The 25,611-nt window shown below is 43.4% G+C and overlaps 2 protein-coding genes across 4 annotated transcripts in view; one reads left to right on the top strand and one right to left on the bottom strand.

The window, feature by feature from the left end:
* LOC132354585 (myosin-13-like) overlaps positions 1–25,611 on the top strand; it is a 77,246-nt gene that overhangs the window by 10,302 nt on the left and 41,333 nt on the right. Inside the window, 14 exon segments of the mRNA XM_059906446.1 lie at positions 443–506; positions 598–696; positions 801–904; positions 3,661–3,799; positions 6,533–6,651; positions 7,363–7,512; positions 7,631–7,801; positions 8,745–9,054; positions 12,976–13,049; positions 13,145–13,232; positions 22,194–22,311; positions 23,151–23,256; positions 25,262–25,388; positions 25,475–25,593. Of these exon segments, the coding sequence (XP_059762429.1) occupies positions 443–506; positions 598–696; positions 801–904; positions 3,661–3,799; positions 6,533–6,651; positions 7,363–7,512; positions 7,631–7,801; positions 8,745–9,054; positions 12,976–13,049; positions 13,145–13,232; positions 22,194–22,311; positions 23,151–23,256; positions 25,262–25,388; positions 25,475–25,593 (1,788 nt within the window).
* Positions 1–25,611, bottom strand: part of LOC132355247 (uncharacterized) — a 296,430-nt gene that overhangs the window by 231,429 nt on the left and 39,390 nt on the right. The window contains exon 2 of one of the 3 annotated variants that reach the window (XM_059907486.1): positions 23,933–24,118. The gene's annotated coding sequence lies outside the window, so the exon portion shown is untranslated. Of the gene's footprint in view, positions 1–1,995; positions 2,064–23,932; positions 24,119–25,611 lie in introns of those variants that run through there. The other 2 variants (XM_059907488.1, XM_059907487.1) reach the window with 2 other exon arrangements.

The following is a 25,611-nucleotide window of genomic DNA, read 5'->3' as shown; positions in this document are numbered from 1 at the left end:
GGGAGCTAGGTTTGCATGTAGTAAGTAGTAAGGAAAACTGAGGCAAGAAATCTCAGAAGTAACATCCAGAGGCAAAAAAGAAGTCAGAGAGTCCAACCAGGTTATCCGTTCAAAGGTGTTACAAAGAGTTTGAGCAGGATAAAGACCAAGGAGACAGTCAGGTGGGAGGTGGTCCCAAACAGAGGCTTGAGAGGGAGCCTGCAGGCATCCCCAGAGCTGTGGGAACAGGGCCAGGTGCTTTGGGCAGAGCTACCTGAGTCTTGGCTGAGCCGGCGTGGGGACCAGATGCCAAGCAAACAGAGAGGAGGAAGGTCCTCATGCTTCTGGCATCACCTCCTCCGTGAGCCTACACATCCCACCCATCCTCAGTAGTACCTAACAGAAGCTGGCTACAGTACCATAGAAAGAAAATAACTGTGTTTTTCAATCTGTCTTTGGACAGGGGACGTTCATTCGCATTCACTTTGGAGCCACAGGAAAGCTGGTGTCAGCGGACATTGAAACCTGTGAGTCCAAACACTCTATCTGGCACCTTGGATTTGGCCACAGAGGCATCTCCTGGGGACCCTAAAATCACATCGTTTTTTGTTATCTTAGATCTCTTAGAAAAATCCAGGGTGACATTTCCGTTATCCCGTGAGAGAGGCTATCATATTTTTTACCAAATCATGTCAAACAAGAAGCCGGAACTTATGGGTAAGTTCCTTGGTTATCATTCTCATCTTCCAAATTGATCACATTGGAAAAAAACTCAGAGTCAGTTGTGCATAAGATGCTAAAGGGATCCTTCTGCTTCACAGACCTGCTTCTCATTTCAACCAACCCCTTTGACTTCCCCTTTGTGAGCCAAGGAGAGGTCACCGTGGCCAGTATTGATGACAGTGAGGAACTGTTGGCCACTGATGTATTTTGTGTGTTTATTTACTTAAGTAAGGAATTGTTGAATTTATGAACTGAGAGGTACCCATGATCTCAGGAGGAAGCTGGGATGCAGGGATGCTCAGTGATTAGACCCAAGAGCTCAGAGAATTAGTACAGATCACACCCCTCCCCCACTTGGTTCCATTTCAGAAGATTCCAGGAAATGGGAATACAGGAAGTTCTCCAAAATAGGCCTTCAGTTCCATTCTCCAGCTTTTTAGAGTAAATGTTTGCATGGATAAGGTCTTTAAAGTTTTTGTTGGAAGTTTTCAGGGTACAAAACCATCTACATGGTTCTTTTAAGAAAATCTAGACAATACAGAAAAGTCTAAAGCAGGAGAAAAACAGTCCCGCTCTGCAGCAGCCGTTCCATTCCTCCGGCTACCTGCCACCTTGGGCTCACAGTAGGCACCCACCTCCTCAACACACCTGTCAAGCCTCTGGCCTTTAGCTTTGGGGAGTATCTCCAGGGTCAATAACCATAATATTAACTAAGTGCGTTGAGCACTCACGCATGCTAGGAACTGAGAAAAGAGCTTTGCCTCAACAAAACCTCTGGGATCAGCACCACTGCTACCCCTGTTTCATAAAGGTAGAAGCTGAGTCTTAGAAAAAAACACACGATTTGCACGAAGACAGTTTGTAAACGACGGTCTGAACCCAGATCTGCCCAACCCCAGAACTTGCATTTTTAACTAAAATACACCATCTCAGTGCAATTAATCTCTACCCCTGCTGGCTCTGCCCTCACAGAAGCCGTAAAAGCTTTTGGAAAGCGGTCTGGCCCAACACCCCAGGGGCTCCTGCCCAGGGCCCAGCTCCCTGGCCTTCATTTTGTGACATTTCCAGGTGGTGCTAATTGTTTTAAGGCAAGGAGAAAATGTTCATGATCAAATAAACTTCATTTGACATTAGTCTGGCTATTATATATTCTTAACCAGCTTTCCGCAGTCTTTACCAACTGGGGGGGAGGAGAGTTAGTGACTGATACAAGGCCTCCAGCCACCCTCCCCCACCCCCCGAAAGGCCCTCCTAAGGAATTCTAAAAGTCCCCGAAGTATCTCAGGTCCTCACCAGAGATCTCTGCCATCAGGGCCGCTGTTGTTCCTCCCTCCCACGGAGCTTCTCCAGGGTGATGGTTTATGGCCAGATGGAGGGGGATGGGTGCCTCCGAGTGACTGCATTCTCCAGAAGGCTCCCCCGCAGTCGCGCTCTCACCTGCTTCCTTTCAGCACTTAGCGAAAGAAAGTTCTTCCTCTATTTACCCGCAGCCGCCCGTTCCTAGGACACAGATATGCATCCGCTGGGATGGGATACGGATTCAGGGCCTCAGAATCTCTCCTCCCCTCTGTCAGCTCCTGGCGTGGACTCTCCCTCCCCCACAAGGGGGCGCCACCCCAAGAGTGCCTCACGCTTCAATACCATGGTCCCTCCCGCCAGCTTACCTGACACATCCAGACGTGTTTCAACTCCACCCCTGGGCATTGCTTAGGCTTGGGCTGCATTCCCTGCTACACAATCATAGGTATACCCCAGAGAAGGATTTTCCAGTTTAAACCATTGTGGTAGAACAAGAGGTTATAAAACCAAATCAGCATCTGCTATAGGCTTTGAAGTGACCCAGCGCTGCTCCGGTCCCCTTTTTATCACATCCTCCCTGCAGGGAGGTCCCTCAGAACCTCAGTTCTTCACCTAGAAATTTGGAAAAATCTGCACGCCTATAAGGTTCTCATAGGGACTTAATGAGATAACATAGGGATGGTGCTGTCGACTTAAAAAATATTCACAACCTAAAAGTTGAGAGTTATGTTTTATTTGGTGGGAAATTTTAGGGCTTCAAGCCCAGGAGGCAGCATCTCAAGTAACCCTGAGAGAACTGCTCTGAGGGGGCGAGGGGGGAGCCAGGTTATACAGAAGTTTTGCCACCAAGGGCAGGTAGTCTGAACATCAGAAGATTACTGTTAATGAAAGAAAACCAGCAATCCCAAGTTAAGGAATTTAGCACTTTTCTGTGTGTGGGAAGATGCAAGAGTCTGAGCTCACTGAAATCATTCCTTTGATATGCACCTCAGCCATCTGGGGCCAGTACCCCGTGTTTTCACATCCTGAGTTTCCTCAGGGCTCACCTGGGGAGTGGCTGCCGTCTGATGGCTGCTAGATGGCACGTATTCTCTCCTTCCTGAGTTTCCTCAGGGCTCACGGCTCTCGTTGGAGGGCTGCAATCGCTGATGACTGACATCCTTTGTTTACTGATATGGCAGGAAGTATTCCATTTCTCAGTGCCTACCCCCCTACCTAGCTCCTTTCTCATTTGAAAAACATCTTCCCTTCCAGTTCTAATAGTCTACGGTGCTATATTATCTCCATGCTGAACTACACTGTAATTCCTGGGTTGCGATGCAAGGTTCGCGAGCTCTGGTATAGTGCCCGTGAAAGTACATCCTCCCAGCATCACACAGTGTTTCCCAGTGTTCTCATCCAGAAAGCAGTGCCCACATCTATGCACAGTGGGAAAGGATTAAAATCAGATTATTCACATTTTCTTCCCATAATCTTCACCCACCCACACAAATATGTTCAATTAAGACATGGATTTTAAGCCCTAACTTGTCATACCCCACCTGTCATGCACTTACTGGGGTAAATGCTGTCTCACGTGCTATACAAAATGCCAGGGAAAAGCAGCATTTGGGTCCCTGAGGCCTGCTGTGACGGCTGTCCTTTTTTTCTAATTCCCAGAATGCCATTGACATCCTGGGCTTCAGCTCAGAGGAGAAAGCTGGGATCTACAAGCTCACAGGCGCCGTGATGCATTACGGGAACCTGAAATTCAAGCAGAAACAGCGGGAAGAGCAGGCAGAGCCAGACGGCACCGAAGGTACCACATCTGGGAAGGGGACAGAGGTTTGACTGTCCCCCTGCGTTCACACGTGGACTGGACCACAGGAGAGAAACTTTGTGTTCATCTCAAGAGCTGCTCTTGGAAAACCATGCAAACTGGATTTGGGTCGTCCAAAGCTTTTGGAACATGCGCTGGGGAAGTCCATTCACTTGGTCAAGGAATCATTTAGTGGAGATTCCTTAGAAAACGAGAGCATCACCTCGTAAGTGAATAATCGCTGTCCACTGTCTCTCACCATCAGTTTACCTGTTATTTTAGGGCGGACATTTATGAGAGGTTACGGTGAGTGAATTTCCCTTCCTTTCTGTGCTTACGTATCATTATTAATATCCAGAATATTGTCCTGATCACTGAGCCTAAAATAAGAACCTTGGTTAGGCAGCTATTAATTCAGGTGAATAAATTAATTAACCTAAATTAATTAATTAATTAGCTGCCAATTTAGGTGGCCGCTAAATTTCTCCCTCCTATCACTTTCTCTCCCGCCTCCTACATCTGTTGAACTGACCGTGAACCAAGGACTGGTGAACAAAGCTTCCTCCCCGTGACTCTCACCTGGATGACCTCACCACCTGCCTCTGCCTCATCCCAAAGAGGCCTGGAAACAGAGTAGAGGGCAGTGTAGGGGCTGACCGAAGGCCAGACCCACCGCCATACACCCTGCATGCCTCGTGCCTCTAGTACTTCAGCTTACAAGCTCCCAGAGTAAAAGGCTGGTTCATCCCTAAGAATTCTACCTTTTGATAACATCCCCACACTGCCTGAATCAGCGTGTCTGGCACCCCAGATGATAAGAAGGAACAATAGCCAGGAATTAAAGGCCAGGAAAATATACATGACTTTATCAGTGTCCAGAAAGGCTCTCCTGATCAGGTTAGGTTTGTCCAGGATGGTCTCCCTTGTTATTAACTCAAAGTCAACTGATTGGTAACCTCGTCATGGGAGTGATATCTCATTACATTCACAGGTTCCACCCACACTCAAGTGAAGGGGATTATACAGGAAATGTACACCCACGGGTGCATTGTCCTCCCAATGGTGCATGCGAAGTAACGGGAGAAAAATTCAAAGTGTTCAGAGCAGGGAGCACTTCTGATTGGGGTAATCAGGGAAGGCTTCCTGGGGGAGGTGGGGACATTGACTTGGACTTTGAAAGATGGGTAGGAGTCTAAAAGGTGGGGGCGCAGGCAGTCGAAGCAGAAGAAATGATGAGCAAGGGGGCTAAGGAAGGGATGTGATGGGGACAGAGAAGCAGAGAGTGGTCCACTTTGGCTATAGAAGACTATATGTGTAGTGGATTTGTAAGAGATGGGAATTAAAAAGCGATTATGTTGGCATCGGTTTGGAAAGGGTTTGAGTGCCAGGATAAATGGTTTAGAATGTATGTGATAGGCACCAGAAGCCGCTGACGCTCCAAGCAGCAGCAGAGTATGTGTGACAGCCTGGAACTAATCTGTCTGTAGTCATGCTCACCCAGAGTGTGGAATGTGTAGGAAAACAATGTATCAGGCTCCTCAGCACAGGCGGACCATATGGATATGTGTCACGGCAAGGTCCCAGACCCTCTTCCAGCCCTGGCAGCCACGTGTTCAGTGTTTAGAAGCAGGAAGAGCCTGGCAAAGGGGAAAACGGTGGCTGTAACCGGGGCCTGAGCTCCTCTGGTGATGCTACCAACCCAAGTCAGTGTTTGCTGAGCGCTTACTGTATACCAGGACTGCTTCACAGCCGCCCAGTAACCTAAGTGCTGCCACTGTCCCCCAGCTGACAAATGGCAAGACTGAGGCATAAAGGAGCAAAGCCTAAATTTGAACCCAGGCTCTTTGCCACTTTACTATCCTACAGTCTTAGAAACCATAGAGATGCAAGCTATTTTTAAGGTGAAATGAGCAGGACTTAGATGCCTATCTCAACACTGCATGTCAGGGGTGAAAAAGAAGGATGTACCACCCCAAGCTTTCAAGTTTAAGTAACCAGAAGAATAATGGTAAATGGGCAAAGTAGGAAGAAGGGATGGTTTGAGCAAAGAGTAAAGCACACAATTGGTCTCTTACTAAGTCCTTAACAAACACTGCACTGGATTTTTATTAACTTGGCTCCCGAACCAGCAATGAGGCGACGGTCCCAACCAAGGAGGAGCTCTCCTTGGGAAGCAGCATTTCTTCACCTTTTCTATGAGTTCAATGCAGGCAGCCCGGTCCATCCCACAGTCAACTGAACTCCTAGTGAACTATATGAAATTGCCCATATTCAACTGAGCTTGACCATCTCCAAATACTTGCAGGTGGGATGAAGGTTTCATACTTCTCTCTCAGCTATTAGCATGGCACCTTGCAGAAATTAAGAAGGTGCTTATTAACTTATATTAACTGTCCAGATGGTACTTCCTTTACTCATATACCATGTTGCTGTATTATCAGACTCCAACAATACTGCATAACAATATGTTTTTTAATGAAATTTAAATATCAGTAAGTCAAGATCAACCTATTTCTAAAGATTGTATCTAGAAGGCAAAGTGAAAGTTCTTGAAAACCCAGGACCCTGGATTATGAGGTTGAAACTCCATTAGTCAAGTCCAGGCCTGGGGCGTGCAGGAAAACATAAAAACATCCAAAAGGATTATAGAAAATACTTCTAGGAGGACCCAGGGCCTAATTGGCTGTTTTAGCAGCTGCTGTCTGTGTGACACCATTTCTCCTCCTCCTTCAGTGGCTGACAGAGCTGGGTACCTGATGGGTCTGAATTCTGCAGAAATGCTGAAAGGCCTGTGCTGTCCAAGGGTGAAGGTTGGGAACGAATATGTCACTAAAGGGCAAAATGTCCAGCAGGTAATGGAGATGCTCTGAATTCGAATGGCTCACGTATTTTGCTATTTGAACCGCCATCCTAAAGTTCTTTCGGTTGCAGGAATCAGAAACACATATGAAACTGGCTTCAGCATGAAGGGGGAATTCATTCTTAGGCCTCAGGGGTAACTCAAGGAGTGCCTTGGGTGCCATGAGGGTCTGGAGGCAGGAAGTGAAGAACCCTCCAGAGCCAGGCAGCCTCTTTCCAGCTCCTTCTTGGGGCACCGTGGGCTGTCTTCTCTCTCCTGCTCTGCTGTGTTCTCACTAGGTGGGTAAGCTTTCTCCACCTCTCCTGCCCGTGGCCACCCCAGAACTCCCAAGTTTACATCTCCGTGGTTCCAGCCTCACCCTGAGACTGAGACCAGCATCCTTTGATCCCAATTCCAAATTCTCAGGAGAGACGTGCCGTTTAGCCCAACTTGGACCAAATGTCCACCTCTGGTTCAATTAGGTGTGGCCGGGGCTAGAGTCACGTGTTACAACCAAGGTTGGTAGAAAACGATCTTTGTAAATGGGATAGACCTCATGGAACTGAGCTGATGTCTCAACGTAGATTTAATATTAGACTGAAATATATGAAACTGCCAATCTCCAGCTGCTTTTGACTTTCAAGACGTGAACTTTGTGTGTTTCTACTTAATACAATCATAAAAACATTAATTTGAGGGTTGAGTGGATGTTCTTTTTTTCAAGGTGACCAATTCGGTGGGCGCTCTGGCCAAAGCCGTCTACGAGAAGATGTTCCTGTGGATGGTCACCCGCATCAACCAGCAGCTGGACACCAAGCAGCCCAGGCAGTGCTTCATCGGGGTCTTGGACATCGCTGGCTTTGAGATCTTTCATGTGAGTTGTTGGCATCAATGACAAGCCCCAAAGCACCCTTCCGCTTTGTGTCTGCTTTGCTGAGTCTCCGCTGGATTTTCCAAACTCACTCAAACTCTTTGCTATTCGAAATACCCAGTTCAACAGCCTGGAGCAGCTGTGCATCAACTTCACCAACGAGAAACTGCAACAGTTTTTCAACCACCACGTGTTCGTGCTGGAGCAGGAGGAGTACAAGAAGGAGGGCATCGAGTGGACGTTCATTGACTTCGGGATGGACCTGGCCGCCTGCATTGAGCTCATCGAGAAGGTAAAGAAACGCTGCTCTCCAGGGACAGCTCCACCTTGGTTGGACCACCACCTCTTTACTCTAACTCTTTTCTGCTAATAGATTGGCTCCCCTAAACCCACTCCCCCAGGCTCTGAGCCTTCGGATAGCTGACTTCCCTGTGCAGGAAGGGTAAATGTTTGGAAAGCACACAGAATCTGTTCAGACACTTAAAGAGGTGTGTGGGTGATTACGATCCAAGGACTCAGTTATCCCTGAGAATGTGCATGGAGCCCAGGGCTGACTGGGCACAAGGTCTGGGAGGGTCCCAAATGCAGGAGCTTCTGTCCCCATCGGGCTGGCGTGTGTCACCCTATCAGTATGTGGATGTGTTCTCCAACCCGGAAGCTCTCAGAACCACCTACAATTGGGATTTTATGGAGGCTTCCTCATGTAGGCACGATCAATCATTAACTCCATTTCCAGCCCCTCGCCCCTCTCCCCTCTCTGGAGGATGCGGGCAGAGGACTGAAAATCCCAAGCTTCTAATCATGGCTTGGTCTTCCTGGTGACCAGCCCCCATCCAGGAGCGCACCCAGCGTCACCTCAATAGAACAAGAGATGCTCCTGGTACCCTTATCGCTAAGGAAAATTGCAAAGGCTTCAGAAGCTCTGTGCCAGGAACCAGGGACAGAGACCAATATACAATGTTTCTGTTACCTCACAATGAGCTACCTTTATATACATGCAATTTCATTCCATGCTCTTTTGTTCAACAAATACTAAATTAGCACCTACCATATGCCGAGCACTGTTCTGTCATCGCACCAAACAGACCAACAGCCTTGTTCTCACAGTGCTTACATCCCAGTGTTCCTAGTAACAGAGTGACAGCACCAAAGAAGTTGTCCTTGCCTCCTACAGATGATGGAGTCATTGGGATGTACTAGTAAATGCTGAGGATAGTCGGTTATCCTCCTTCCAGCCTATGGGCATCTTCTCCATCCTGGAAGAGGAGTGCATGTTCCCCAAGGCCACAGACACCTCCTTCAGGAACAAGCTGTATGACCAGCACTTGGGCAAGTCCAACAACTTCCAGAAGCCCAAGCCTGCCAAAGGCAAGGCTGAGGCCCACTTCTCCCTGGTGCACCATGCGGGCACCACGGACTACAACATTGCCGGCTGGCTGAACAAGAACAGGGACCCCCTGAACGAGACCGTGGTCGGGCTGTACCAGAAGTCTTCGCTGAAGCTGCTGTCCTTCCTTTCTTCCAACTATGCTGGTGCAGAAGCAGGTGAAATTTTTTTTTAATTCCCCCTGTGGAAACTCTGTGTAATTACTCGTAACTCATGAAGAACCAGTAGCTGGACATGAGCTTCAGGTTGAGCTTGGTTTATTTGTCTGTCTCTGATCTCTATTTTTCTTTCTCCTACTTCTATTCTTCCTCTTCCTTAAGAGATTAAGCTCTAACCATATGACCCAGCAATTCCACTCCTGGGTATATATCCAAAAAAACCAAAAACACTAATTGGAAAAGATACACGCACTCCGATATTCATAGCAGCATTATTTACAATTGCCAAGGTATGCAAGCAACCTAAGTGTCCATCACCAGAAAAATGGATAAAGAAGATGTGATATATATATATATATATATATATATATATATATATATATATATATATATATATATATATATATAATGGAATATTACTCAGCCATAGAAAAGAATGAAATTTTACCATTTGCAGCAACATGGATGGACTTGGAGGGCATAATGCTAAATGAAATAAGTCAGACAGAGAAAGATAAATACTGTATGATATCACTTATATGTGGAATCTAAAAAATACAACCAACTGGTGAATAAGACAAATAAGAAGCAGACTCACAGATATAGAGAACAAACTAGTGGTTACCAGTGGGGAGAGGGAAGGGGGAGGGGCAATACAAGGGTGGGAGGGAAAAAGGGTTATTATGGGATTATATGAAATCATGTTGTGAAACTTGTGAAAATTGTAAAGCACTGTAGAATTTAAAGAAATTTTCATTCAATAAAAAATAAATTGAATTTTTAAGTCAAAAAAAAATTTTTTTAAAGAGATTGAGTTCTATGGAGGTGAATGAACAGGGCCTCCCAGTGGACACAGTAGCCAATACCACATTCTTTAATAGTTTTTTTCTTACTGAGATATAATTCATATAGCATAAAATTCACCCTTTAAAAAATTCAGTGGTGGGACTTCCCTGGTGGCGCAGTGGTTAAGAATCTGCCTGCCAATGCAGGGGACACGGGTTTGAGCCCTGGTCCGGGAAGATCCCACATGCCGCAGAGCAACTAAGCCCCTGCGCCACAGCTACTGAGCCTGCGCTCTAGAGCCCGTGCTCTTCAAGGAGAGAAGCCACCACAATGACAAGCCCACGCACCACAATGAAGAGTAGCCCCCGCTCACCACAGCTAGAGAAAGCCCGTGCACAGCAACGAAGGAAGACCCAACACAGCCAAAAACTAAATAAATAAATAAATTTATTAAAAAAAAATTCAGCTGTTTTTGGTATATTTATGGGTTGTGCAACCATTACCACTACGTAATTCCAGAACATTTTCATCACGCCAGTAACCCTTCAGCAGCCACTTTCCACCTGCCTCCTTCCCAGCTTGTGGCAGCTGCCAAACTACTTTCTGTCTCTATGAATTTGCCTATTCTGGATGTTTCATATAAGTGGAATCATACACTATATGGTCTTTTGTGTCTGGCTTCTTTCACTTAGCTTAACGTTCTTCAGGTGTCCATGTTGCAGCAAGTGTCAGCAATTCATTTCTTTTTATAGGTAAATAATATTCCACCGTGTGGATCTTACACAATTTTGTCTATCCACTCATCAGTTGATGGACCTTTACGTTTTCTCCACTTTTGGGTACTATGAATAATGCTGCTATGAACATTTTATAGAAGTTTCTATGTGGACATTGTTAATTCTTTTGGGTACATACCTAGGAATGGAACTACAGAATCCTATGGTAACTCTATGTTTAACTTTTTGAGGAAGTTCCAGACCATTTTCCCAAATGGCTGCACAAGCCGGTATCACTTGTTAAGATTACCTATATATTTTTTAAGTAATTTCCAGAATAAGGTTTAAAAATTATGGACTATTTTAAACGCATTTATTTAACAAATTAATGCTTTTAATTCATGCAATATAATCATTCATTAGATAGTTTTTTACAATTAATGTCTAGTGTATTGGGCAGTATAACATAAAAATGGGCATAACTTTAAACTTGAATGATGAACACCATCTTCTTCAAATCTAATTAGGGCATCTCTGTAACTGTATTGCATAACCTCACTTAGCAATGATGCCAGGACTCTAAACATAAGCTCCTGTGTAGGCATGAACCTGGGGAAGTGGCTTTCCTGCCTCTCCTCCCCACCCAAACACATGGTCATGCTAGACCCTGGGGACAAAGAGGGTGGAGTGAGAGGAGGGTGGGGGAAATGAGACATGAAATTTCCCCAAGGGCTGAATCTTGATTACATATCAGAAGCTAAATCTGAAATTGAGCCATTCAGAAAAAGTAGACCCAATATCACCGATGCCACATTAAGCTGGGTTGTTCCTTCTAGACAAGAAAAAAATTGACTTGTAGAGTATTCTGAGAAACTTCAGTTGTATTACTTTCAGTTACTTCCTCATGAAGAGATAAACAGGGACTCAAGAATTTTTAAAAGGGACAGTCATGAAAGAAACCACATTCACCAAGAGGAACATCTCAGTCTTGCCAACTATTCAGTTGGATTTCATGTCTGATGTCTAAAGGAAAAGATTCTCCTTGGATACAGAGAGTCTAAATTATACTCCCAGTTGAATGCCACCCATATCCCACCCCACTCCGTTCCCACAGTGATAAAAATCAGTGTTCCCAAATCTGAGTAGTTTAGAGGAATTTTAAGAATCAGAATACAGAAATGAACAAACCAAAAAACCTCAGCTCTCCTATGTCAAAAGAAAACCAAACTTTCACTTCAGGGTTTGGAGGAAGCGGTTTAGAAAGGCCACCACTGACAAAACGGTGCACTGTTAGTGGAGATGTAAATTTGTGCAGCCACTACAGAAAACAGTATGGAGATTCCTTTAAAAATTAAAAATAGAACTACCATGTGATCCAGCAATTCCACTTCTGGGTATATACCCAAAGGAAATGAAATTACTATCCCAAAGAGATACCCCCACGTTCATTGTGGCATTATTTAGAATAGCCAAGACATGGAAACGATCTAAGTGTCCATTGATGGATAAATGGATAAAGAAAAGGTCATATATAATGGAATATTATTCAGCCATAGAAAAGAATGAAATCTTGCCATTGGCAACAGTGGACCTTGAGGGCGTTATGCTATGTGAAATAAGTCAGACACAGAAAGACAGATCCTGTATAATCTCACGTATATGTGGAATCTTAAAAAACCAAACTCATAGAAACAGAGATCAGATCTGTGGTTGCCAGAGGTGGCGGGTGAGAGGTGGGAGAATTGGGTGAAAGGGGTTAAAAGGTACAAACTTCCAATTATGACATAAATAAGTTCCGTGGTTGTTAAGTACAGCATGGTAACTGCAGTTAATTACACTGTGTTGTATATTTGAAAGTTGCTAAGAGAGTAGAGCTTAAAAGCTCTCATCACAAGGGCTTCCCTGGTGGCACAGTGGTTGAGAGTCTGCCTGCCAATGCAGGGGACACAGGTTAGAGCCCTGGTCTGGGAGGATCCCACATGCCGCGGAGCAACTGGCCCCGTGAGCCACAACTACTGAGCCTGCGCGTCTGGAGCCTGTGCTCCGCAACAAGACAGGCCGCGATAACGAGAGGCCTGCGCACCGCGATGAAGAGTGGCCCCCACTTGCCGCAACTAGAGAAAGCCCTCGCACAGAAACGAAGACCCAACACAGCCATAAATAAAAAAAAAAAAAAAAAAAAAAAGCTCTCATCACAAGAGAAAGAAACTGTAAGTGAAGGGATAGATGTTAAGTAGACTTAATGCTGTGATCATTTTGCAGTATATACATATATCAAATCATTATGTTGTACACCTTAAACATATACAGTGTTATATGTCAGTTACATCTCAATAAAACTGGTGGGGCAGGTGGGTAGGAAAGGCCACCACTGTGTCCTCAGGACTCACTGGACACACCCTCTTGTGTCTGTCTCCAGGCGACGCCAGGGTGAGCAAGAAGGGTGGGAAGAAGAAGGGCTCCTCTTTCCAGACCGTGTCCGCTGTGTTCAGGGTTTGTTTTTTGGCAACTTCCACATTCTGTTGTATTTCTGCCCAGCGCAACGGCGTGTGCTAAGGTTAATGTGCTTCTTCTGGTTTGTGTCTCAGGAAAATTTAAACAAATTGATGGCCAGTTTAAGGAGCACTCATCCTCACTTTGTGCGATGTCTGATTCCCAATGAGACCAAGACTCCTGGTGAGTAAGGATCCATCAGAACAGGACTCCCTGAAATGTATGCAAAATTCTGTGGGTGTGGGTGTGGGTGCACACGTGAGTATGTACATGTGTCTGTGTGCACGTGCATGTGTGTTTCCCTGAGGACAGGATCATGATAGCCTTTATCACTTCTCAGTCTATGAAATAGGGCTGCCAGATTTAGCAAATTAAAACCACGAGACGCCCCATTAAATTCGAATTTCAGATGAGACAATGAAAAATTTCTTAGTATAAATATGACCCATGCAATATTTGGGATATACTTATACTAAAAAAAAAAAAAAGCATTTACTGTTTCTCTGAAATTCAAATTCAACTGGGCATCCCGGGCATATTTTATCTGGCATCCCTACTATGAAATTATATCCAAAATATTATGTACATATATAGGTACATTAAATCCATACCTTTCATAAGATTCTTAAAAACCTTTCCCCCCAAAGTGAAGAGCCACTATATTTGGCAAATAATCAGCTTAGGTGTTCCATAATAAAAACAGCATCACTAACAACTGTTTTCTGAGCCTAATGCAGTCCCATTATTATGTTATCTCTACTGTTTACAGCAGTTCACTGCAAGATAAGCATAATCATCTCCATTTTATAAATGAGAAAACTGAGAGTCAGAGACCAGCTATATAGACATAGAACACCATGTGGTACAGTAGACCTTTGACCATCACCAATCCTGGATTCACAAATATGGCTGAGTTTCAGGGCCATTTGTCACAAAGGAAAGAACAAACCATCACACAGACTGTGGCTACGAGGCAGCTCTCTCACCAGCCAAGCTGTTGAATCCCAAAGGCTGGGCTTCGGGCATCAAGGTCCTGCTTCAGCAGTGTTACAGGAGAGCAGAGGAATTAGATGATCAAGGAAAGGATCCCAGCTCCACCTATTACTGCCCAAGGGACCGCAGCTGAGTCCTTTAGCCTTCTGGTCTATAAAAGGAGGATTAAAATGGCATTTTCTTTATGCATTCACTTAGTTATTAATTCATTTATTTATTGAGTGAGCGCTTACAAAGTGTTGACTCATTTTGTAAATATTAACTCATTTAACCTGCCTTAGAGGGCTGTTGTGAGAATTAAGTAAGCCAGTACACGTAAAGCATTTGAAACAGGTCCCATCACAAGAACAAAAAAAATTGTAACTATGTATGCTGACGGAGGTTAACCAGACTTATTGTGGTGATCATCTCAAAATATATACAAATATCGAATCAATATGTTGTACAGCTGAAACTAGTAAAATGTTATATGCCAATTACACCTCAATTTTTTTTTTCACACACACACACTGTATTTTATTTTTACAAGAGATAAATAGACTGACACCAAGCATTGTACATGGATGACCACAACAAAAGCAACAATGATTGCAATTACCAAACATGAAACACACTCATACTATGTCATAATATTGACATTCAGTCCAGTAATCCTCCACTGTAACAGCTCCTTTACTTTGCAGTGAAAATTGATTTGTATATTCTTTGCCTCTGAGTCCTTGTGGGATTTTTTTTTTTTAATTCAAACAGAAAGTCACAAAAATTATACTCATCCTCATCAGTTCACTCAGTCCCATGTAATTAAGTTTTTTTTTATCTTGATCTTTTGTTAGCACTTTTATGAGTTCATCAGTTTTTCATTAGAGTTCTGAAAATGCTTATTCATTCAGTTCAGCAGTACAGTCAGTTACCAGAAGCCTGTACTTGTCAGAGTCTTTTCCATGAATTTCTTGAAGATGAAACCCTTTTATAGGAACATATTTGCAAAAGCATCAGAGTACACCCAGAACTGTCTGTAAATGACGAAAGACTTAAAAATGACCACGGTTAAAGATCTGATGAAAGTTCATAATAATGCAGTTGACAAGAAAATTAGTTATTTCTGAGATATACATTTTAAAGTAATAACTAGGATTATGACTTATAACATTATACCAGAACATATAAGATTTTTAGAAATTTCATGTACTGTCTGAAACATTTATATTAACATATTTCCATACAAATAACCCAATGAAAGTTTAGTGTTAGTTGTTTTGTTTGTTTCTTTTTTTATACTGCAGGTTCTTATTAGGCATCAATTTTATACACATCAGTGTATACATGTCAATCCCAACCGCCCAATTCAGCACACCACCATCCCCACCCCACCGCAGTTTTCCCCCCTTGGTGTCCATATGTCCGTTCTCTACATCTGTATCTCAACTTCTGCCCTGCAAACCGGCTCATCTGTACCATTTTTCTAGGTTCCACATACATGCGTTAATATACGATATTTGTTTTTCTCTTTCTGACTTACTTCACTCTGTATGACAGTCTCTAGATCCATCCACGTCTCAACAAATGACTCAATTTCGGTCCTTTTCATGGCTGAGTAATATTCCATTGTATATATGTACCACAACTTCTTTATCCATTCGTCTGTTGATCGGCATTTAGGTTGCTTCCATGACCTGGCTATTGTAAATAGTGCTGCAATGAACATTCGGGTGCATGTGTCTTTTTGAATTACGGTTTTCTCTGGGTATATGCCCAGTAGTGGGATTGCTGGGTCATATGGTAATTCTAATTTTAGTTTTTTAAGGAACCTCCATATTGTTCTCCATAGTGGCTGTATCAATTTACATTCCCACCAACAGTGCAAGAGGGTTCCCTTTTCTCCACACCCTCTCCAGCATTTGTTGTTTGTAGATTTTCTGATGATGCCCATTCTAACTGGTGTGAGGTGATACCTCGTTGTAGTTTTGATTTGCATTTCTCTAATAATTAGTGATGTTCAGCATCTTTTCATGTGCTTCGTGGCCGTCTGTATGTCTTCTTTGGAGAAATGTCTATTTAGGTCTTCTGCCCATTTTTGGATTGGGGTGTTTGTTTCTTTAATATTGAGCCGATATGAGCTGTTTATATATTTTGGAGATTAATCCTTTGTCCGTTGATTCGTTTGCAAATATTTTCTCCCATTCTGAGGGTTGTCTTTTCGTCTTGTTTATGGTTTCCTTTGCTGTGCAAAAGCTTTGAAGTTTCATTAGGTCCCATTTGTTTATTTTTGTTTTTATTTCCATTACTCTAGGAGGTGGATCAAAAAAGATCTTGCTGTGATTTATGTCAAAGGGTGTTCTTCCTATGTTTTCCTCTTAGAGTTTTATAGTGTCCATTCTCACATTTAGGTCTCTAATCCATTTTGAGTTTATTTTTGTGTATGGTGTTAGGGAGTATTCTAATTTCATTCTTTTACATGTAGCTGTCCAGTTTTCCCAGCACCACTTATTGAAGAGACTGTCTTTTCTCCATTGTATATCTTTGCCTCCTTTGTCATAGATTAGTTGACCATAGGCGCGTGGGTTTATCTCTGGGCTTTCTATCTTGTTCCATTGATCTATGTTTCTGTTTTTGTGCCAGCACCATATTGTCTTGATTACTGTAGCTTTGTAGTATAGTCTGAAGTCAGGGAGTCTGATTCCTCCAGCTCCGTTTTTTTCCCTCAAGACTGCTTTGGCTATTCGGGGTCTTTTGTGTCTCCATACAAATTTTAAGATGATTTGTTCTAGCTCCGTAAAAAATGCCATTGGTAATTTGATAGGGATTGCATTGAATCTGTAGATTGCTTTGGGTGGTATAGTCATTTTCACAATGTTGATTCTTCCAATCCAAGAACATGGTATATCTCTCCATCTGTTGCTATCATCTTTGATTTCTTTCATCAGTGTCTTATAGTTTTCTGCATACAGGTCTTTTGTCTCCCTAGGTAGGTTTATTCCTAGGTATTTTATTCTTTTTGTTGCAGTGGTAAATGGGAGTGTTTCCATAATTTCTCTTTCAGATTTTTCATCATTAGTGTATAGGAATGCAAGAGATTTCTGTGCATTAATTTTGTATCCTGCAATGTTACCATATTCATTAATTAGCTCTAGCAGTTTTCTGGTGGCAGTTTTAGGATTCTCTATGTATAGTATCATGTCATCCGCAAACAGTGACAGTTTTACTTCTTCTTTTCCAATTTGTATTCCTTTTATTTCTTTTTCTTCTCTGATTGCCGTGGTTAGGACTTCCAGAACTATGTTGAATAATAGTGGTGAGAGTGGACATCCTTCTCTCGTTCCTGATCTTAGAGGAAATGCTTTCAGTTTTTCACTGTTGAGAATGATGTTTGCTGTGGGTTTGTCATATATGGCCTTTATTATGTTGAGGTAGGTTCCCTCTGTGTCCACTTTCTGGAGAGTTTTTATCATAAATGGGTGTTGAATTTTGTCAAAAGCTTTTTCTGCATCTATTGAGATGATCATATGGTTTTTATTCTTCAATTTGTTAATATGGTGTATCACATTGATTGATTTGCGTATATTGAAGAATCCTTGCATCCCTGGGATAAATCCCACTTGATCGTGGTGTATGATCCTTTTAATGTGTTGTTGGATTCTGTTTGCTAGTATTTTGTTGAGGATTTTTGCATCTATATTCATCAGTGATATTGGTCTGTAATTTTCTTTTTTTGTAGTGTCTTTGTCTGGTTTTGGTATCAGGGTGATGGTGGCCTCATAGAATGAGTTTGGGAGTGTTCCTTCCTCTGCAATTTTTTGGAAGAGTTTGAGAAGGATAGGTGTTAGCTCTTCTCTAAATGTTTGATAGAATTCACCTGTGAAGCCATCTGGTCCTGGACTTTTGTTTGTTGGAAGATTTTTAATCACAGTTTCAATTTCATTACTTGTGATTGGTCTGTTCATATTTTCCGTTTCTTCCTGGTTCAGTCTTGGAAGGTTATACCTTTCTAAGAATTTGTCCATTTCTTCCAGGTTGTCCGTTTTATTGGCATAAAGTTGCTTGTAGTAGTCTCTTAGGATGCTTTGTATTTTTGCGGTGTCTGTTGTAACTTCTCCTTTTTCATTTCTGATTTTATTGATTTGAGTCCTCTCCCTCTTTTTCTTGATGAGTCTGGCTAATGGCTTATCAATTTAGTTTATCTTCTCAAAGAACCAGCTTTTAGTTTCATTGATTTTTGCTATTGTTTCCTTCATTTCTTTTTCATTTATTTCAGATCTGATCTTTATGATTTCTTTCCTTCTGCTAGCTTTGGGGTTTTTTTGTTCTTCTTTCGCTAATTGCTTTAGGTGCAAGGTTAGGTTGTTTATTCGAGATGTTTCCTGTTTCTTGATGTAGGCTTGTATAGCTATAAACTTCCCTCTTAGAACTGCTTTTGCTGCATCCCATAGGTTTTGGGTCGTCGTGTTTTCATTGTCATTTGTCTCTAGGTATTTTTTGATTTCCTGTTTGATTTCTTCAGTGATCTCTTGGTTATTTAGTAGCGTATTGTTTAGCCTCCATGTGTTTGTCTTTTTTACGTTTTTTTCCCTGTAATTCCTTTCTAATCTCATAGCGTTGTGGTCAGAAAAGATGCTTGATATGATTTCAATTTTCTTAAATTTACCAAGGCTTGATTTGTGACCCAAGATGTGATCTATCCTGGAGAATGTTCCGTGTGCACTTGAGAAGAACGTGTAATCTGCTGTTTTTGGATGGAATGTCCTATAAATATCAATTAAATCTATCTGGTCTATTGTGTCATTTAAAGCTTCTGTTTCCTTATTTATTTTCATTTTGGATGATCTGTCCATTGGTGTAAGTGAGGTGTTGTTAAAGTCCCCCACTATTATTGTGTTACTGTCAATTTCCTCTTTTGTAGCTGTTAGCAGTTGCCTTATGTATTGAGGTGCTCCTATGTTGGGTGCATGTCTATTTATAATTGTTGTATCTTCTTTTTTTTTTTTAACTTTTTTTTTTTTAATTATTTATTTATTTATTTATTTATTTTTGGCTGTGTTGGGTCTTCGTTTCTGTGCGAGGGCTTTCTCCAGTTGCGGCAAGCGGGGGCCACTCTTCATCGCGGTGCGCGGGCCTCTCACTGTTGCGGCCTCTCTTGTTGCGGAGCACAGGCTCCAGACGCGCAGGCTCAGTAATTGTGGCTCACGGGCTTAGTTGCTCCGTGGCATGTGGGATCTTCCCGGACCAGGGCCCGAACCCGTGTCCCCTGCATTGGCAGGCAGATTCTCAACCACTGCGCCACCAGGGAAGCCCTGTATCTTCTTCTTGGATTGCTCCCTTGATCAATATGTAGTGTCCTTCCTTGTCTCTTGTAACATTCTTTATTTTAAAGTCTATTTTATCTGATATGAGTATAGCTACTCCAGCTTTCTTTTGATTTCCATTTGCATGGAATATCTTTTTCCATCCCCTCACTTTCAGTCTGTATGTGTCCCTAGGTCTAAAGTGGGTCTCTTGTAGACAGCATATATATGGGTCTTGTTTTTGTATCCATCCAGCAAGCCTGTGTCTTTTGGTTGGAGCATTTAGTCCATTCACGTTTAAGGTAATTATCGATATGTATGTTCCTATGACCATTTTCTTAATTGTTTTGGGTTTGTTTTTGTAGGTCCTTTTCTTCTCTTGTGTTTCCCACTTAGAGAAGTTCCTTTAGCATTTGTTGTAGAGCTGGTTTGATGGTGCTGAATTCTCTTAGCTTTTGCTTGTCTGTAACGCTTTTGATTTCTCCATCCAATCTAAATGAGATCCTTGCCGGGTAGAGTAATCTTGGTTGTAGGTTCTTCCCTTTCATCACTTTAAGTATATCATGCCACTCCCTTCTGGCTTGTAGAGTTTCTGCTGAGAAATCAGCTGTTAACCTTATGGGAGTTCCCTTGTATGTTATTTGTCGTTTTTCCCTTGCTGCTTTCAATAATTTTTCTTTGTCTTTAATTTTTGCTATTTTGATTACTATGTGTCTCAGCGTGTTTCTCCTTGGGTTTATCCTGTATGGGACTCTCTGCGCTTCCTGGACTTGGGTGGCTATTTCCTTTCCCATGTTAGGGAAGTTTTCGACTATAATCTCTTCAAATATTTTCTCTGGTCCTTTCTCTCTCTCTTCTCCTTCTGGGACCCCTATAATGTGAATGTTGTTGCGTTTAATGTTGTCCCAGAGGTCTCGTAGGCTGTCTTCATTCCTTTTCATTCTTTTTTCTTTAGTCTGTTCCGCAGCAGTGAATTCCACCATTCTGTCTTCCAGGTCCCTTATCCGTTCTTCTGCCTCAGTTATTCTGCTATTGATTCCTTCTAGTGTAGTTTTCATTTCAGTTATTGTATTGGCCATCTCTGTTTGTTTGTTCTTTAATTCTTCTAGGTCTTTGTTAATCATTTCTTGCATCTTCTCAATCTTTGCCTCCATTCTTATTCCGAGGTCCTGGATCATCTTCTCTATCATTATTCTGAATTCTTTTTCTGGAAGGTTGCCTGTCTCCACTTCATTTAGTTGTTTTTCTGGGGTTTTTTCTTGTTCCTTCATCTGGTATATAGCTCTCTGCTTTTTCATCTTGTCAATCTTTCTGTAACTGTGGTTTTTGGTCCACAGGCTGCAGGATTGTAGTTTTTCTTGCTTCTGCTGTCTGCCCTCTGGTGGTTGAGGCTACCTAAGAGGCTTGATGGGAGGCTCTGGTGGTGGGTAGAGCTGACTGTTGCTGTGGCGTCAGAGCTCCGTAAAACTTTAATCCACTTGACTGTTGATGGGTGGGGCTGGGTTCCCTCCCTGTTGGTTGTTTTGCCTGAGGCAACCCAACACTGGAGCCTACCTGGGCTCTTTGGTGGGGCTAATGGCAGACTCTGGGAGGGCTCACGCCAAGGAGTACTTCCCAGAACCTCCGCTGCCATTGTCCTTGTCCCCACGGTGAAACAGAGCCAGCCCCCGCCTCTGCAGGAGACCCTCCAACACTAGCAGGTACATCTGGTTCAGTCTCCCCCGGGGTCACTGCTCCTTCCCCTGGGTCCCAATGCGCACACTCTTCCGTGTGCGCCCTCCAAGAGTGGGGTCTCTGTTTCCCCCAGTCCTGTCGAAGTCCTGCAATCAATTCCTACTAGGCTTCAAAGTCTGATTCTCTATGAATTCCTCCTCCCATTGCTGGACCCCCAGGTTGGGAAGCCTGACGTGGGGCTCAGAACCTTCACTCCAGTGGGTGGACTTCCGTGGAATAAGTGTTCGCCAGTCTGTGAGTCACCCACCCAGCAGTTATGGGTTTTGATTTTACTCTGATTGCGCCCCTCCTACCGTCTCACTGTGGCTTCTCCTCTGTCCTTTGACGTAGGGTATCCTTCTTGGTGAAGTCCAGTGTCTTCCTGTCGATGATTGTCCAGCAGCCAGTTGTGATTCTGGTGCTCTCGCAAGAGGGAGTGAGAGCACGTCCTTCTACTCTGCCATCTTGGTTAATCCCTCACACCTCAATGTTTTTTAAATGCTGGTAGATAGCACTACAACAATAGTTGTAGGTGAATTTAAATAAACTCTGTCAGTTCATGATTAATGAGGTAGACCAAAATATGTAAGAGTGCATGCAATATAATAAATTATATGGTCAGTCTGATCAATAGATCTCAAACACAATACTCTCATGATAGAGAAGACTTCTTTGTGTATTCCCATGAAACTCTTACAACTGATTATTTATTAGGCTACCAAGGAACTAATAAAATAAAATAAAACAAAAGAAAATAGGGCCAAACACATTGTGAACACTCAGTAAATGTTGGCTGTCAATTATAGTAATAATAATATGACTATTATTATCATAAGAATAATAATAATTATGAGAAGCATTTCTAGATGGAGACAACCATTCCATCTTCATCACGGTCAAGGGCCATGAACAGGGCAAAGATTAATATTTTGGTTTTTAGTCCTATGGTTATGGGGTGCTAGAGTCTCCCCAAGGCATTGAGATTATTTCTACTGTGAGACTGTAGGCGGGGTCCAGCCTCCATCCCCATCCCTCTGGAAAGGAACTGGCCTCAAACCTTCCCACTCAAGTCTGGGCGTGTTGGGGTGTCTCATCGTGCCCAGATAACCAAAGGAAACAAGGAAAAAGCCAAACATGCCCCGGGCCATTCTCTCCCCAGGCGTGATGGACCACCACTTGGTCCTGCACCAGCTGCGCTATAACGGGGTCCTGGAGGGCATCCGGATTTTCAGGAAAGGGTTCCCCAGCCGGATCCTCTATGTTGACTTCAAACAGCGGTAGGTCACCTGTCTTTGCAGCTCTCTCCTTTTGAGGGTACCTTTTGCATTCCCCACAGGCACTCCTGGAGCTGGGTGTTTGGTGAGCTCACAAGCCTCCCAGGGTTTCCCTGGGATTCTTGACTTTTTTTTTTTAATAACCTTAGTGAGATCTTTTATTTATTCATTTTTTTGGTTATGATTTTTTTTTAAGTAAATTATAATTACATTTTTTTTTAATTTTTATTTTTTATTTATTTATGGCTGTGTTGGGTCTTTGTTTCTGTGCGAGGGCTTCCTCCAGCCGCGGCAAGTGGGGGCCACTCTTCATCGTGGTGCGTGGGCCTCTCACTATCGCGGCCTCTCTTGTTGAGGAGCACAGGCTCCAGACACACAGGCTCAGCAATCGTGGCTCACGGGCCCAGTCGCTCTGCGGCATGCGGGATCCCCCGGGATCCCCCCAGACCAGGGCTTGAACCCGCGTCCCCTGCATTGGCAGGCAGACTCTCAACCACTGCACCACCAGCGAAGCCCCGGTTATGATTTTTTTTAACTTTTTATTTTATATTGGAGCATGGGTGATTAACAATGTTGTGTTAGTTTCAGGTGTACAGCAAAGTGATTCAGTTATACATGTATCTATTTTTTTTTCAAATTCTTTTCCTGTTTAGGCTGTTTCATAATATTGAGCAGAGTTCCCTGTGCTATACAGTAGGTCCTTGTTGGTTATCTGTTTTATATACAGCAGTGTGTACATGTCAATCCCAAACTCCCTAACTATCCCTGCCCATTCCCGACCCTAACCTGGGATTCTTTTGCTGGGGAGATGACCCTATGCAGAGGGCTGGGCTGGCCCCAAGTGATTCCAAGGTCAGCTCCCAGACCACTCTGGAGAAGGAGAAGAGTGAGATGAAGATGGAGACTGATGACCTGGCCAGTAACATCAAGACCATCTCCAAGTCAAAGGTACCTGATGCTTCTGCAAACGCTACGCAGTACATCCACCTGCCCGGTGGGCGTGTGTAGTTCACTGCCTCCAACTCACTGCATGTTCCAAACAGAAACCCTCTCCCACTCCCACCTACTCCTCATTCCCCAAATTCATTCAAGTCACCCAAACCCTGATCCAAAGATCTGCTACCACTCAAGGTCTTATCACCCATACAGTCTTTCCCGAAAGCTTCCAATCCGTCTGGCATTTTCTAGAACTAAACTCGTGGATGGATTGCACCAAGGAGCCTTGCTGGGCCCACCACCTTCTTAGCCCACAATATTAGTCCCGGGGAGGCAGAGCCAGTGTGACATTATGCATGACATCAGGGGTGGATCCAGGTTTTGTGGCGCTTGAAGCACATAAAATTCAGGAGAGGAGGGCCTCTTTAAGAAAAATGTACACAACATTATGAATACAAAATGAAGCATGAAAGTAAATATTTACTTAGAATGAGAAAAATAAGCCACAAATTACTGGTGCTTTGGAGACTCAGGTCATGGTCTTCTGAGAACTCTTCTGGCCATGTGCCGGAAATGCCTACCTAGAAATATATTCTTGTTTGCACCCAGCTTCCTATCCTCATCTAGAACCTTCTGCATTATCTGGGGCCCATGCAAAAGAGGGCCCTGAAGCTTAAACTTCACCCACCTCTGCATGTAACTTCCAAGGAAAGGCTTCCTCAGACAGCAACTTGTGCTCCTGAATTCAAGAGCTACCCTCATTCCTGGGTGCTCGAGGCTGCACTTGGGCGGCTCAGCTGGGCTGGAAAAAGCAGTGACCCCAGATGAGGGGCCGTGGGCCTCCTGCAGAGGGTTGCCCAAAAGGTCCGGGTGTCTGTGGAGAAAAGAAACAGGAGATTTGGATCAGAGAATTAAAGTGGCCTCCATGGTACCCCTTGCTGTCCTTGTTTAGGGTCTGGGTTCACACTGCCCATGATTTCTCTTGATTTCTTCCCCACTCCCTGACTGCAACTCCTTTTTCTCTCTTTCTGATTTCCCCATTTTTCTGCCCTTCTTGGGTTTTGTCTCCCTCTAAGAAGTTGTGTTTATATTCTCTCTCTCTCTCTCTCTCTCTCCCTCTCCCCAAGCCAGGCCAGGTTGCTGAGTTACAAGAAACCCCAGGATCACCCACATGCTGTGCCTATCAACAGCACCTCTTTACAACCTCCCTGTCACCACCACTGCTGTCTGCTTTCCGTTTTCAATTTTTAAATACAGTGCCAGAGGCACTTTATATTGCTTTATATGTTTAAAGTTGGTGTAGCCTTTGATCTTTCTCCTTGTGAGTCAACATCCCTTGTCCAACTCCCCTGATTTAATTATTTCATGTTCATATGTCTTCTTCTCAAAGATACCCTAAGCTCCTTGAGGGTTTCCTTTGAATCTAATATCCCTTCCTCTCCTGCTGCCATATCACACTTGGAAGTCTAAAGACGAATACATGCTTGATGTATTTATTTTATGTTATATGAGGTGAGAGGAGGAAGGAAGAGGTCTACAACATATATGAGGTTTTTAAACAAACTTCAAAAAAAATACAGGCCACCTGGAGGCTGTGGGGTGAATCCCCCCATGCCATCTCCTTTTTAATAATTAAATAAAATGCTCAACACCATCACCTGAATATATTGCTTGCACACAGGCATATCAGAAGGTAATATTATTCACATCAGTAAAATTACTATACTGTAAGAAGATCCCATGGTTCCTTTGAGTGTCATCTTCTCAAAGGTTTGTTTACAAACCAGTAAATAGTTATCTATCAAAAGCTGATGTTCCAAGATATTGGTGATTAAGCAGCAATCACACATAAAAATAAAGAGAACCTGAAATGACCAATTTTTTAAACTGACCTTTATGTGTTCTGTATTTTTATTCTTATTTTACCTAATGAGAAGCTAAACTGTCGAACGTTCAATACTGGGCACCAGGGACCCATTCTTCCCATTCATGTGGGCTTTTTCTTTTCTTTTCAAAGAGTAATGTGGAAAGAATGTGCCGGACTGTGGAAGACCAATTTAATGAAATCAAGGCCAAGGATGACCAACAGACACAGTTAATCCATGATCTGAACATGCAGAAGGCGAGGCTGCAGACCCAAAATGGTGAGGATGGGCAGGGCCCAGTGGTCCCACTGGGCCGTGGGAGAGGGTGGTCCAAACTCTGACGCGGGGCCATATCTGTTTGCCAGGGGAGCGGAGCCACCGAGTGGAAGAGAAGAAGGCTGTGATTTCACAGCTAACCAAAAGCTAGCAGGCCCTCACCCGGCAGCTGGAGGAGCTTAAGAGGCAGCGAGAAGAAGAAACCAAGGTAAGGATGGTTGCCTCT

Source organism: Balaenoptera ricei, chromosome 20 (genome assembly GCF_028023285.1).
Source record: "Balaenoptera ricei isolate mBalRic1 chromosome 20, mBalRic1.hap2, whole genome shotgun sequence".
Lineage (NCBI taxonomy): Eukaryota > Metazoa > Chordata > Mammalia > Artiodactyla > Balaenopteridae > Balaenoptera > Balaenoptera ricei.
The sequence above is the reverse complement of the archived record's forward strand: the minus strand, read 5'-3'. Positions and strand labels throughout refer to the sequence as shown.